Below are 14,323 nucleotides of genomic sequence, written 5' to 3'. Positions count from 1 at the left end.
TTTGATGTTCATATTAAATGTGTTAGATGGATGTTTGCTGTGTGGTTACAGAACATTTTATCTGGACTAAAACCCTCCTTTCCCCTCTGTGCCTCCAGGTGGTGGTCCCAACTCGTGTTGGACAAATTTATGTTTATAACACAGTGAAAACGGACCAGGACGAGTATGACGTCCCACCCAGACATCAAATTTCGACTCAGCAGGACATATATGACGTTCCACCGACCCGCCAGCAGTACAACACACAGGTCAGACATCGCTGTGTTAGATTTATATTCAGATCCTCTTTATCAGGTCCACCTTCTAGTTCCGGGTTGGACCGCCTTTTTCCTTCAGAAATGCCTTACTTATTGGTGTCATAGATTCAACAAGGTGTTGGAAACCTTCCTCCACGTTAACATGACAGCATCACACAGTTGCTCCAGGTTTGTCGGCTGCATCCATGGTGAGAATCTCCCGTTCCACCACATCCCAAAGCTGCTCTACTGGACTGAAATCTGGTGGCTGTGGCAGTCAGGAGGACTGAACGAATCATCCTCTTTAAATATAAATTAAATTAAATTTAAAGCGTTCCAGTCAGCCAAATTTAAAGTAGCATGATTCATTTTCATGTTAAAGAGCGCCTGATCCAGGTTTTAAACCTACAGCATCCACAGTTTTACAGCATCCACTCCTTCAGTCACTATTCCTGTTCCTTCGTTTAAACATCATGTGACATCTACACCCAGCTGTGAAGTCATGTCTTCAAACCTCTTATTTTCCATAAATTACTGAAACACTGAGACAGAAAATAGCCCAACTTCTAAAATGTCCTGATGAAAAGATTAAAGATGGTTCTATTGAGTCAAGTCGCTAAATATTCTTAAAGTTCAGATCTCAGATAACGAGTGGATGTTAATAAAACAGAAAAAAAAATAACAAATCTATTTTAAGTTGTAATATGACTCAGAAATTCCTACAGTGACGGTAAATTCAGCTTGTTCAGCTGTGTCTCCATGATAGACATGATGTTCTCAGCATAAGACGAGATGTTTCCATTTTCACCAACACCCTGCTATCACGATGTTTTCAGGTTTCAGCTTTAACATGCTTTCTTCTGCCTCATATTCCTATTTTTATCCTCATGTACTCACATCTTGTTTTTCTCTTCCTTAAGGCTCATGTTGTCCTCTTGTACGTCATTGACCTTCCTCTTTTAGCTTGTCAGCATCAGTGTCATTTTTTTCTTTTTAAACAGTGCTGGTCAGCATCCCCAGTGTGTATGTGCATGTGTGTATTTACTAAGTAAATAAACAAAAGCTTGTTGGTTTCCTGTTCCAGAAAACTAGAGGAACTCATAAAATCATGTGTTTAACTTTTTTGCACAGCAGCTAAAATTATGGAGGGAAATATCATTTCATTTTTCATAAAATCATCTCTTTTTCCATTTCACGTTTTATTTCAATGACCATGCTGCAGTGCATCATAAACTAATTTAATCTGTCAGCCTAATTCATCAAACCTAGTGGGCGGGGCTAACTTTGACAGTGTTAACCATGGATTTACTTACTTTGGCCTGAAATGACATATTTTCATGTTTTCATGGAAATTAACAGGTAAAGCCATCAAACATATAGATACATTCTGGCTCTGCCGGGATCTTTGTTTTTGGATCAATTTTTAATGACTTGCAGAGCAGGGTTTGTTAAATAGTGATCATTTATATATTTTAAGTAGAGGTGTTAAATTTAACTGTTTCTACGATCGAAATGCAGATGCAGACGATTCTGCATCAATGCAGCAACAAAACATCATTGATTATAATAATGTCATTTAGGCCTATATATTTTGCCACCGCTTGCGTGTGTGTGGCGTGATCTAGCTGCTGCAACAGCTTGTCAGATAAGTCTCCCAAGAAAGAAAACCATAAAACTAGACAAACATGCAGAAAGTACATCTGTATGCCATAAAGGAGAACATGAAAAACATCTTCGCAACGCACATATTTTGTCTGAACTGACTACAGAAGACTGAGGGGACAAACCATACTGCTTCACTGCAAGAAATCTTGTCACTAGAAGGCTGCTTAACCAGAACGTCAACAGTTAAGTTCAATAATGAAGCTGAAAATAACGTTTGCCGTTGCAAAGTTTCACTGCCCACTAGAAGCCTGGCACGTGCACTATAGTGATGTGTCATGCGTGAAAGAGCCGGACAGATCCATGTGTAGATCCATGGATGGTGCATTCAGGGACATCACATTAGAAGGATTGTGGAGTTCCTGGTGTAAGTGTTGCTGGAATTGTGTAATAAAAAAAAAATGTATGTGTTCCTCTGTGTTCAGGTGTATGATACTCCTCCCATGGTGGTGAAGGGGCCCTCTGGTGGTCAAGATATATACGACACCCCTCCAACCTCAGACAAGAACACTCAACAGACTGTAAGAATTCATATTTATATTAAAATGACCTTTTTGTGACTATTGAAATGTAAAGATGTGTTTTATATGCGTGGGTGTATTATATGTGTAAGGTTAAAGAATCATCTATGCTCCACTTCTGCCTCTGAGAAAATTATTAAGTGATGTTATCACATTTAATTCCAATATTCATTTTTAGAGCTATAAAAGATCAATAAATACAGATATAAGGAAGTTATAGGGTTTAATATATTCATTTGCATATAAAAAAAAATTCATTTCAACGACTAAAATAAAAGGCTGATATATTATACATTCCTACCTCCCAAAACAAGAGTCTCATTATGGTAAAAGGCCTCTAGAAGTAGGTAACATCTCAAACAACAACAAAGTCATCTCAAGCCACTTTTACAAACACGGTCCAATTCAATCTAATTCACTGTTTTCCAGTTATAGTCCAATTAAAATTAATCCATTTAATGATCCACATTAGTTCAATCCATAATCATTCTGTTTATAAAAACAAATTAATAAAAGTAATGACCTAGCTAAGAAAACCAACGGATTGGATCTTTTATTGATTTAATCATTCATCCTGCATGAGGAGACGGTGGAGAGGAAAAACTCTATCAGAACTAAAACCAGGGAGGAAAAACTCTACCAGAACCAGGACCAGGGAGGAAAACCTCCACCAGAACCAGGACCAGGGAGGAAAACCTCCACCAGAACCAGGACCAGGGAGGAAAACCTCCACCAGAACCAGGACCAGGGAGGAAAACCTCTAGCAGGACCAGAACCAGGAAGGAAAACCTCCACGAAAACCAGGACCAGGGAGGAAAAACTCCATCAGAACTAAAACCAGGAAGGAAAACCACCATCAGAACCAGAGCCAGAAAGAAAAACCTCCATCAGAACCAGGACCAGGGAGGAAAACCTCTATCAGGACCAGAACCAGGAAGGAAAGCCTCCACAAAAACCAGAACCAGGGAGGAAAATCTCCACCAGAACCAAAACCAGAGAAGAAAACCTCCACCAGGACCAGAACCAGGAAGGAAAACTTCCATCAAAACCAGAATCAGGGAGGAAAACCTCCATCAAAACCAGAATCAGGGAGGAAAACCTCCATCCGAACCAGGACCAGAAAGGAAAACTTCCACCAGAACCAGGACCAAGAGGAAAAACCTCCATCAGAACCAGAGCCAGAAAGGAAAACCCCCATCAGGACCAGAACCGGGAAGGGAAACCTCCAACAGAACGTGAGCTGGAAAGAAAAACCTCCATCAATCGCAGAGATCCACAGAGCTCAGATATGCTGTACAACTCTGAAACAGCTGAAATGTACCGGAGGAGTGTGGACAGCTCAGAAAGAACCTGCCCACCGCATATAAGATCAGAAATAAACCAGAGTTCATTACAGAATGCACCCGGTTTAAATAGAAAGGTTTGATGGATCAGTTTTATTAAAACAACTAAAACAATCCTACAAAAATTGACAGAGACCACCTGTAATTGTAAATATGCTGCACAAAATTTTATAAGTAAATATGTATTTATCAACTGATAAAAATCATTTCAAATTTACATGAAATGATCATCCTGGAAGTGACTACTATGAAGCATGATTCAGTGATGGGAATGAGAACTTTCTCTGTTTCTTCAGGTTTATGACTTCCCCCCATCTGTCAGCAAAGACGTTCCTGATGCCCACCTGGTCAGAGAGGAGACCTACGACGTGCCCCCCCACTTTGCCAAATTAAAGCCCCCAGGCCCCTCCAGCTCCAGCCACTATCTACACAACAACGTCAGCGACGATGACGAGCCGCCGATTCCAGAGGACGTGTATGATGTGCCTCCCCCTCCCTTGACTGAAAAGCATCATGAACCAGACAGGGGGGCAGTCAGCCAGGCCCCCCAGGAGATCTATGATATCCCCGCCACCCTGCGACCTGGAGGCCACCCCTCCCAAGACGTCTACGACTTCCCTCGAGAAAGAGAAGACAGAGGAGGAGACAGGGGAGACCAGTATGTCTATGACGTCCCACCACAGGTAGGACACTTTTCATTCTTTCACCATGGTAACAGATGTTGCTCTATGATGAAGATTTTTAGTTTTTATTCTATTTGTTTATGTAATTGCAACAGTGCAGGTTAATAAACATCAAGACAAAAAGGCAAGCTGTAAACATGCAGGATTTTAGCAAAGAATGCTAATTTCCATCCATAGTCCCACTGCAGGGAGGAAAACAGAGTAAAAGCAGGACCACAGAAGAAGAGATAAAACAATAAACAAACAACAGGCATATAAAGACCACACTGGAATAAAAAAATATATATTAAATGTTTATTTTTTTAAATGAGCCTTGAAAATGGAAAATGTTGAACACTTATTTTTATAACAGGAGGCAGACTGTTTCATAATTTACCGCAGTTTTGCTTTATAAATATCATACACACCATTTTTAAATATACAATAAAAGATATTTAAAGAGCCAATCCTAAACCTAATTCACAGCAGCTGTAAGAATTAAAGATTTTTAACTTCAGTAAAAATTTCCATATCATCAGGGTGCAGTCATTGACGTTATGGCAAATATTAGATAAATTAGTCATAGTGTAAATAAAAGTAGTCCAAGAGTAGAGCTTTGAGGGATCCCAACAAATGTAAAGTAAAGAGCTTTAATCCTTACACACTGATTTCTCTTTGATGAAAAGAATTTCATACATAGAATAGCTTCTTGAGAAAATTTTAAATGGGTTAAATTACATAGTTGTAAAAAATGTAATAATAGAATTATTTTACTGCATCTTTTAAATACTGACAAATACCAAAATATTACAGAAATGTTTAATGTGAAATAATATGGAAAAACCCACAACTATAAATAGACATAAAATTCAATTTTTTAAAAAAAGAAATAGAATTTCATTTAGCATAAAAAAACGTATAAGATAAAAAGACATATAATTAATGGTACTGTAATATGTAATAAAATATATAAATAAATAATATAAATAAATAAATAAAAACTTTCATAATATATATTTTCAATTTATCATCATCTTAACGAGATGATGATAAATTGAAGATAAATACTGTTAATATTTTATTATGAATCTATTCACACTTTAAATTCCTATTATACATGTTTATGGTAATTGTACATAAATACTGTACTTATAGTGTTGGTCTAGAAGTTATACAGGCAGACTTGGGGCTGCAAGACCGAGGTTCAAGGCCCCAGACGGGCAACGAAGATGAACCTCCATGGGCCCTTGAGCAAGAGGACAAATTTCCCTGCTGGGATCAATAAAATATATCTTAAATAAAATGTTTTATTGTTGGCATTTAATTACATTACATACTGACTAAATATAAGAATCTTCCATAAAAATGCATAAAAAAGCGACCTGACAATATCAATCTTCTGTAGTTTTTAGACTTTCACAGCCTTTGACCTTATGTAAAGAGAAAGTTAATTATCGTCACATCTTTTATTAAACATTTAAAAATTAAAATAAAGCAAAAATTCTAAATATATAAAAGTCAGGAAATTAACTAAGTTTTGTTATGAACATTTTCTTTTTCATTTTTTTTCTCTTTTTTTGTTTGCGTTGTTTTGTGTTTTTTTCCAGTTCTTCTGGTGCCCCGTCTGATGGAAAATTACCGTTTTTTCCACAGTGTGTATGATTTCCATCGTCTGTTTGATTTCAAGTTCTGATTTCATTGTGGATGTGTTTTGCAGGTTGTGCGGGATGCCCAGTCATCCGGAGAGGAGCTCGCCATGTCTTTCAAGCGTTTGTCTGCTTCAAGCACAGGAAGTACGCGGAGCAACCACTCTTCTTCATCGTTGGACATGGTCCCCGTCCGGGACACCTCCTCAGTTCCCGGTCCCATTCCAGGGAAACCCCTCATCTTGGATCTTGATCAGGCGATGGAGCGTCTGTCTCGCCTCCAGCAGGCCGTGGAGTCCAGTGTGTCCCTCATGATGTCATTTATCACAGGTAACTGGAGAGGTCCTGCTCACCTGGAGGGGAACCTCCCTGCCATCCATCAGGCGGCCGACCGGGTGCGCACCACCGTTCGAGACTTCCTAGAATTTGCCAGGGGTGCGGTGGCGAATGCCGCACAGGCCACAGACCGGTCACTGCAGACCAAACTGGGCCGACAGGTGGGGAAGATGGAGGAGGTCTTCCAGAGTTTGATTCGCCACAGCCAGAGCTTGGACAACATGTCCTGGTCGCACACAGCGCTCGCCACTCCGCCGCCAGGAGGGGACGACTTAGATCGACTAATCATGACTGCAAGAGGCATCCCCGATGACGCCAAGCAACTCGCCTCTTTCCTCCATGGTAACGCCTCGCTGCTTTTCAAAAGGACCAACCGGCAGCAGCAGCAGCAGCAGCTGCCTCTTCCTCCAATCCCAGGGGAGATCAGCGGTCACATGTCAGGATCAGGAAGTGGAAGTTACCAGGGAGGAGAAAAGGTGCACATTCAGTCTCGGCCCCTCCCTTCTCCACCAAAATTTACTGCTGCAGAGGAAGGGGAAGGTGTGGACAGGCCATATGAGACCACAGAGGAAGGCTGGATGGAAGACTACGACTACGTACATTTACAGGTAAACACACACAGCCCCGAGTCTGCCAATATGTGTTCCCCAAGCACCATCCCTAATAAATAATAAATAAACAACAGCCTTAAAGATTTACCAGCCAGGAGGACTTCATGTGTAATTTATGTAAATACATGATAGATTTAAACCCAAAATGTGTCTGGATTTGGTCATGGTGCTGCTTGTTTAGTAGCTGTTTTCAGAGCTACAGATCATCCTCATTGTCACAGCTAAACACAGGCATGTTGTCATTCTGATTTAAATAAACTTATTTTATTTGACTATGACCAACATTTATTGTTATTGGCAACTAAATTAAACTGTTCCATCCGTCTGTTGTCTATAGCTGCTTATTCTAAAGCAGTCACAGAACTATAACATTCAGTTGCTTAATCTTAAGTATAATAACCATATAAAAACAACAGTAATTCATTCATTCATTCATTCATTCATTCATTCATTCATTCATTCATTTTGTATTCCGCTTATTCCAATTTAGGGTCGCAGGGTTTGTTATCATATGATTGTAAATAAATGTAGATATTAAGGGGTTGTTATTGTAATGAGCAGCTCAGTTAACAGTCAAACTTCTCAGAGTTTCTCCAAGACTCGCCAGCCAACATAAAACCAGCAGTTAAGAACAAAAGTACCCATGAACATAATAGTGAATAAAAGACATTTAATAGCATAACAACAACAACAATATTAATAATAACAATAATAACATCACTTGGACTTAACTGTTAACAAAATAAACAAAACAAAATACTTTTCTTCTAAAGTAGTGCTTCTCAACCTTTTTTAAGCCACAATCTAATATCCAGGTCCCATGCCATCCACCACCATTAAAATGTAGGGTAATGCTATGTTCACTGCAAGTCTTAATGCTAGATTCAAATTATGTTCTTATTTTTTCCTGTTTTGTGTGTGTGTGGTTGTTTAGATTATAATTTAAACATGTCCTCAATGAAACTCCAGTGTGAACAGTCTATGGCCCTAAAGTGACCAACATGCACAGAAGAAGCGTGATGTCACACACAGCGCTCTGTTTATGAAAGTAAATATGGACGCTACATGTCAGAGTGTGTGTATCAGTTTTGTAGCTGCTGTGCAATCAATCGACAAAGTTATGTTAAAAGCACCTCCTCCAGAGATGTAAAAGTCGGATAATATGTGTCATAATTACACAGACTCAGGTTACTGAAAACATCAGATATGGATCTGGTTTAGGACAACACAGAAAGCGGACTGGGTCTGATAGACAACGGTAACATGGCGAAAACGCTAAATGAGCTGGAATAAATATCTAATATTGATTATTATCTAATGTTATATCTTTTTAAATTCTGCAGTAAAACAAAACCCATGTGAATAGAAATGAAATACGCCATGCTTAACAGTGTGAAAATGCCATCTTTATGTGTATGCACTTCCTCCTGGATCCTTATTGGCTTTTCTCAGGTGAATTTGGGAACCAGCCTTTGTTTTTCCTGACTTTTAATTGGTTGATGTAAATGCCAATTATCAAAATGGATTCTCCTAATGCCCCTTGATGGTCTCTAAAAGCCCCCGATGAGAAGCGCTATGGTAAAGCATGCGGAACGCTTCCATATTCTTGCAGGTCACCTGTCCAGGACAAGTTTAGAGAAGATTTATCTATTACTGTTCAGTAAAAGTAAAAAAAAATGTAGCTGCAGCTGACAAACAGCCACTTGATGTGTTCAACATACCATTAATTATTATCATCTGGCTGTGGGTCTGCATTAATGAAATGAAAATGTATCTGTGTAGCAGCTACAGCAGGATTGTGAGGAAACTGTTGTATTTCAGCTCAGACAGCCCCTTGCTGGTTCTAAAAATATAATATTAAATATTAGAGAAGACCACATACCCGTACACTGGACCTCTTTTTCTCTCTTTTTGTGAGGGCCTGGACCAGGTTTACATGATTCTATGAATATGACAAATATAACTTGTTGATAACTGTTAATATAAATTTTTATTATTATTATTATTTTTCAATTTCAAGAAAAGTCACGAGGAAAGGGCTCCAATCAGGGCTTCAAATTATTGCTATTATTTATTTTATTCTACTTATTGCTATAAATCTTTTTAAGGGCTTGCAGCAGTGGCCCCCTCCAGCAGGTGGCACCGTAGGCCACCAATGCCAAGAGCCAGCTCTACACACACATACCACATGTAAAATATTCAGCTCTGCAAGATGCGACCTTCACCTTTCTTTAATGTAACGGCTCATTTTTGTCCATGAAGTAGAATTTAATATTAGCTGAAATCATATAGGAGTCATTTGGTCACTGTTAGTATTTTTTGTTTGTTTAATTGTTAATGTGTGTTCAAAGTACAAACACACAAGACTTTAATTTTATGTCTGTTCAAGTCTGAAGAGTGGGTGATGGAGGAACTGAGGCTGTGGTGATGATGGTGGCCCTCACACACATCATGGTCATAGAAACTAAATGTGTAAGTGAACAGGTGATGAAGATGAAGATCAGACAGGAGCTGTGATTTGGTTCGAAATGATGAACAAAGAGACCCGTTTTAACTGAGATGTGTTTCAACTGAGTTTTTTTTAATGGGACGTTTTGTTTAATGCAGCTCTGAGTGTGTTTCTTCAGTTGCAGTAACTGTGTGTGTTGTTCTGTCAGGGAAAAGAGGAGTTTGAGAAGAACCAAAGACAGCTGCTGGAGAAAGGAAACATCATCAGACACAAGACACAACTGGAACAGCAGCAGGTATTTGTTTGGCTTCTACTCACTTCTACTTTATTTTAAATAGTAAATAAATGGACTGAGTCAGAACCTTATTATCAGATTAAAAAGAATTTTTAATATATATATTAAAATGACAGTTTAAGATATTTATTTATTTATAAATATTTTCTTAAATAATCATTAATTTGAAAATAATAATTTAAATGTTTTTTATTTTTTATGTTCTCTGTAAAACAGGACAGTCAGGACACTTCAGAGAGAGTTTGAGATGTGTGCTGGAAATTATGTGTATTTGATTATGTTTATTCAATAATATTGAGGGCCAGCAGTCATTAAGATGCAGATTCTAGTTAAGCTACCTTTCTGACAAAAATAATCCAGATTGAAGTCTCTGTAGGTCTCAGAGCCAAAGTTTAGTTTGTTATCTACATAAGCAAAACTCCAAACACAAGTTTCTTTTAATAACTTCAGTAACTGAGTGATTCCAGTTGTTAATAGTCAAAACACAATAAAGAGGTTTAATCTCACCCCAATAAAAAAAAACATAAAGCTATAAATCTTAACGTGTGAGGAGATCAACCCAGAAAATGATCAGTTTCATCAGTTATCCGAGTAAATTTTACTGGGAATTAATTGAGTAAAAATTTCTGACTATTGTTAAATATTACCTTTTTTTCTTTTTCTTCTTCTTTCTAAGATCAAACAGTTTGAACGCTTAGAGCAGGAAGTCAGCCGACCAATCAACAACGACATGACGGGCTGGGTCCCTCCTCCCAACCACCCTCTGGCCAATCAGCTGACCAAGAATGGTGCCGCGGACCTTTCATCCAAGCTGTGCCACGGCGACCGGCAGCTCCTCCTCTTCTACCAGGAGCAGTGTGAGCAGAACATCACCACGGTAACCAACGCCATTGACGCCTTCTTCACCGCCGTCAACTCCAACCAGCCGCCAAAGATCTTCGTGGCGCACAGCAAGTTCGTCATCCTGAGCGCACACAAGCTGGTGTTTATCGGCGACACGCTGTCCCGCCAGGCCAAGTGTCCGGAAGTGAGGGCCTGCGTGGCCCAGAGCAGCAATACCCTGTGTGAAAAACTCAAAGACATCGTCATCAGCACGAAGACAGCTGCGCTACAGTATCCTTCGCCTGTAGCAGCCAGAGAGATGACGGAGAGGGTGAGGGAGCTGGCGGGGTGCACGCAGCAGTTCAGGATGGTGCTGGGACAGCTGTTGCTGATGTAGGAAGTCCAAAAAACCCCGTTGTGACTTTCCTGCCCCTGAATCCTGGTGGTCTAAGACCCCCTCTGGACCAGGGATGCTCTCCTCCCTCCGTTACTCTAAAGGAACATGAAACCTTGGACGGGCTGTAAAGTAATCACTGTAAATATTTAAGTTTAGAGACATAAACAGAAAAACAGAAATCCCCCTATATAAATAAAAACTAAACGTTTTGTTTGTTTTTTTAAGACAGAGAAGATGAAAGATAAGTGTAGTTTTTAGACCATATCAATAATTGTTATTAATATTGCTTTAGTGTATAATTATGGCTCTGATTCCTGTATGATTATTATGGATGTCTAAATTCCAGATGATATGTATGATTCTATATTGTAGAACGTCTGAGCTCCTCTGTTGACAAAGATTGACTCTAAAACACACACTGGAGCGCACATACACCCTCGGAGGTCACCTGACGGCATGATGCTGTGTTGGAAAAGCAGTAATTTCACCTGAACAGGTGAACAGCTGCAGTACTGTAGGTGCACCAATCATGACAATTGAAAACGTATCTCTGTTGTTTTGTAAGAGGCATGTATTACAGAAAAGTGTAAAAGGTTAAAGAAACAGATGCAATTAAAGCTGGGTTTCTTTTTTTCTCTGATGTTACGATAACATACATTTTTCATAGATGAAAGTAATCGCCCCACCTGGAAATGTCTCCACAGGTGTCTCTCAGCAGTGGTGGAGCTAGACTTTTATACATGGGGGGTCAGAGAGTGGGCAACACTACCAGGGTTCCAACCAGGGTTCATTATCCGTATATTATGATAATGTATACTTTTAACAATGAAATGTTATATATAATAATATTATTATAGAAAAAATGCAGTATAGCATGAAATTTCTTGATTCTTTTAGAGTTTGAAGCTTTCACTATTCTTCTACTAATTTATATTTCATTATTTATTCTACTTTTAATCCCAGCTGGGAAATTCTTTCTCTGCATTTAACCCATCCTACTTGCTAGGAGCAGTGGGCTGCTTGTTTCCAGTGCATTGGGAACAATGGGGGGTTAAGGGCCTTCATCAGGGGTCCACAATGGTTTACCTTAGTTGCTGGCGCAGGGACTTGAACCAAGGTTCTCCAGACCCAAACCCACCTCTGTAACCACAAGGCTAACACTGCCATTTACCATTTAATTTCAGGGTAATATGATATAACATGGTTCTGATACAGAACATTCAACTTTGTGTACAACTAATACAGCACAAAAATAAATACAGTTTTCAGGAACATATAATAGATAAAATATAACTTCAATTCTTAGTTGCACATTTTCTAGATTTCTTGCCTATAAATGATATAATTTAGCATTATTACCTTGACAGTTGAGGTGAGCTGCTACTCGCTGTATCATCAGGATGAAACAATTCTGCTGATGAGGATGGACAGTGTGAAATGAAATGCAATCCGGTGACGTAACAGGCTGGTAATAGACCAGCAGCTCAGTCACTGAGCTGATAAGGAGGAGAAAAAGAAACTTTCATCCTGTCAGATGGGATGATCTGAAAGCTAAATGACATCATGGTACAGCTGTGACATCCAAAAAGAACATATAGTGTTGTCATTACAGGAATTTTCTGGAAGTTTAAATATAAAACTTCCAGTAATATATTCTGCCACCAGTTGTGAGCCTGCCATGTGATGAATGCATGAAAAAAAGGGTTATAATTTTTTTTTTATATGGAGAAGGTTTTACCAGCTTTATAAGAATAATATAAAGTGAAAGAAAAAAAATTACAATTCCCAGAAAGTTGGGACTGTAAAAAGTGTAAAAAAGAAAAAAAAACTAAAGATTTATAAATCTCATGAACCCATCTTTTATTCCCTAATGAACATACATGTTCAAACTGAAAGATTTTAATATTTTGTGGAAAATATGAGCTCATTTTGAATTACATCTGTAAAAAGTTGGAGCAAGGGCTACAACAGGGTGGAAAGTAACTGTTACAAATCAAAAACAACTGGAGGAGCATTTGACTAATTAGATTAACTGACATCAGGCCATTAACATGAATGGATACAAAAGCAGCATTTCAGAGAGGCAGAGTCTCTCAGATGTAAAGATGGACAGAGGTTCACCAATATGAGACTAATTGGGTGTAATAATGTGGAACAACTTCAGAAAAATGTTGTTCAATGTAAAATTGTAATGACTTTGAAGATCCCATCATCAACAGTTTATAATATAATCAAAAGATTCAGAGAATCAGGAGAAATCTCTGTGCATGGGACAAGGCTGAAGGAAGAAATCCCTGTCTGTGAACACAGTTCACCCTGAATTCAACAAATGCAGGTTAAAGCTCTTTCATGCAACAGGATCCAGAAATACTGCCGTTTTCTCTGGACCAGACCAGGCAAAGTGGAAACTTTTCTGTGGTCAGATGGAGGAAAATGTGAAATTCTTTCTGTAAACCATGGACACCGTGTCCTGCAGACTAAAGAGGAGAGTACATGGTCTGTATTTATATAGCGCTTTACTGTACCTGGAATGATATCCAAAGTGCTTTACATTATACATCACATTCACACACACATTCACACACTGATGGCAGAAGCTGCCATGCAAGGCATTCAACCACGACCCATCAGGAGCAATTTGTGGTTTGGAGTCTTGCTCAGGGACACCTCAACATCAGCTCAACAGGTTGAGGATGGAACCGGCAACCCTCAGGCTACAAGAAGACCACTCCACCCACTGAGCCACGCCGGCCCGTAAGAGGGAGCATCCAGCTTGTTATCAGTAGACAGTTGAACAGCTTTCATCTCTGATGGGATGGGGCTGCATTAGTGCCTATGGCGTGGGCAGCTTCCATATCTGTGGAACTCCATCAATGCTGAAAAGTACATGGAGGCTTTAGAGCAACATCTGCTCCCATCCAGACAACATCTCTTTCAGGGAAGACCTTGCAGATTTCAACAAGACGATGCTGAACCACATCCTGCATCCATCACAGCAGCATGGCTTCACAGGAGAAGAGTCCAGCTGCTGAGCTGGTCTGCCTGCATTCCGATGTTTCATGAATAGAAAACATCTGGAGCATCATGAAACAAAAAACCCAGCAATGAAGGTCCAGGACTGTAGAGCAGCTAGAATCCTGCGTCAGACGAATAGGACAACATTCCTCTCCTAAACCTCCAGCAGCTGGTCTCCTCACTTCCAAGATGTTTACAGACAATTGTTAGAAGAAGAGGAGATGATGCACCATGCTGAACACCACCCTAGAACTACTTTTTACACCGTGCTGAACATCACCCTGGAACTACTTTTTACACCGTGCTGAACATCACTCTGGAACTACTT

At 39.4% G+C, this 14,323-nt stretch overlaps 1 protein-coding gene across 2 annotated transcripts in view; it reads left to right on the top strand.

Moving 5' to 3' along the window:
* The window catches only part of bcar1 (BCAR1 scaffold protein, Cas family member), a 65,582-nt gene extending 53,962 nt beyond the window's left edge, over window positions 1–11,620 (top strand). For both annotated transcript variants that reach the window (XM_041996371.1, XM_041996370.1), the window contains exons 3-8: window positions 99–248; window positions 2,324–2,419; window positions 4,059–4,445; window positions 6,142–7,014; window positions 9,675–9,761; window positions 10,438–11,620. In XM_041996371.1, coding sequence (XP_041852305.1) covers window positions 99–248; window positions 2,324–2,419; window positions 4,059–4,445; window positions 6,142–7,014; window positions 9,675–9,761; window positions 10,438–10,980 — 2,136 coding nt within the window. In that variant the 3' untranslated portion in view covers window positions 10,981–11,620. The remainder of the gene's footprint in view (window positions 1–98; window positions 249–2,323; window positions 2,420–4,058; window positions 4,446–6,141; window positions 7,015–9,674; window positions 9,762–10,437) is intronic.
* The last annotated feature ends 2,703 nt before the right edge of the window (window positions 11,621–14,323 follow it).

The sequence above is a fragment of the Melanotaenia boesemani genome, chromosome 10, assembly GCF_017639745.1.
Source record: "Melanotaenia boesemani isolate fMelBoe1 chromosome 10, fMelBoe1.pri, whole genome shotgun sequence".
In the NCBI taxonomy this organism is placed as follows: Eukaryota; Metazoa; Chordata; class Actinopteri; order Atheriniformes; family Melanotaeniidae; genus Melanotaenia; species Melanotaenia boesemani.
Note: the sequence above shows the minus strand (reverse complement) of the source record. Positions and strands in the feature narration are given on the sequence as shown.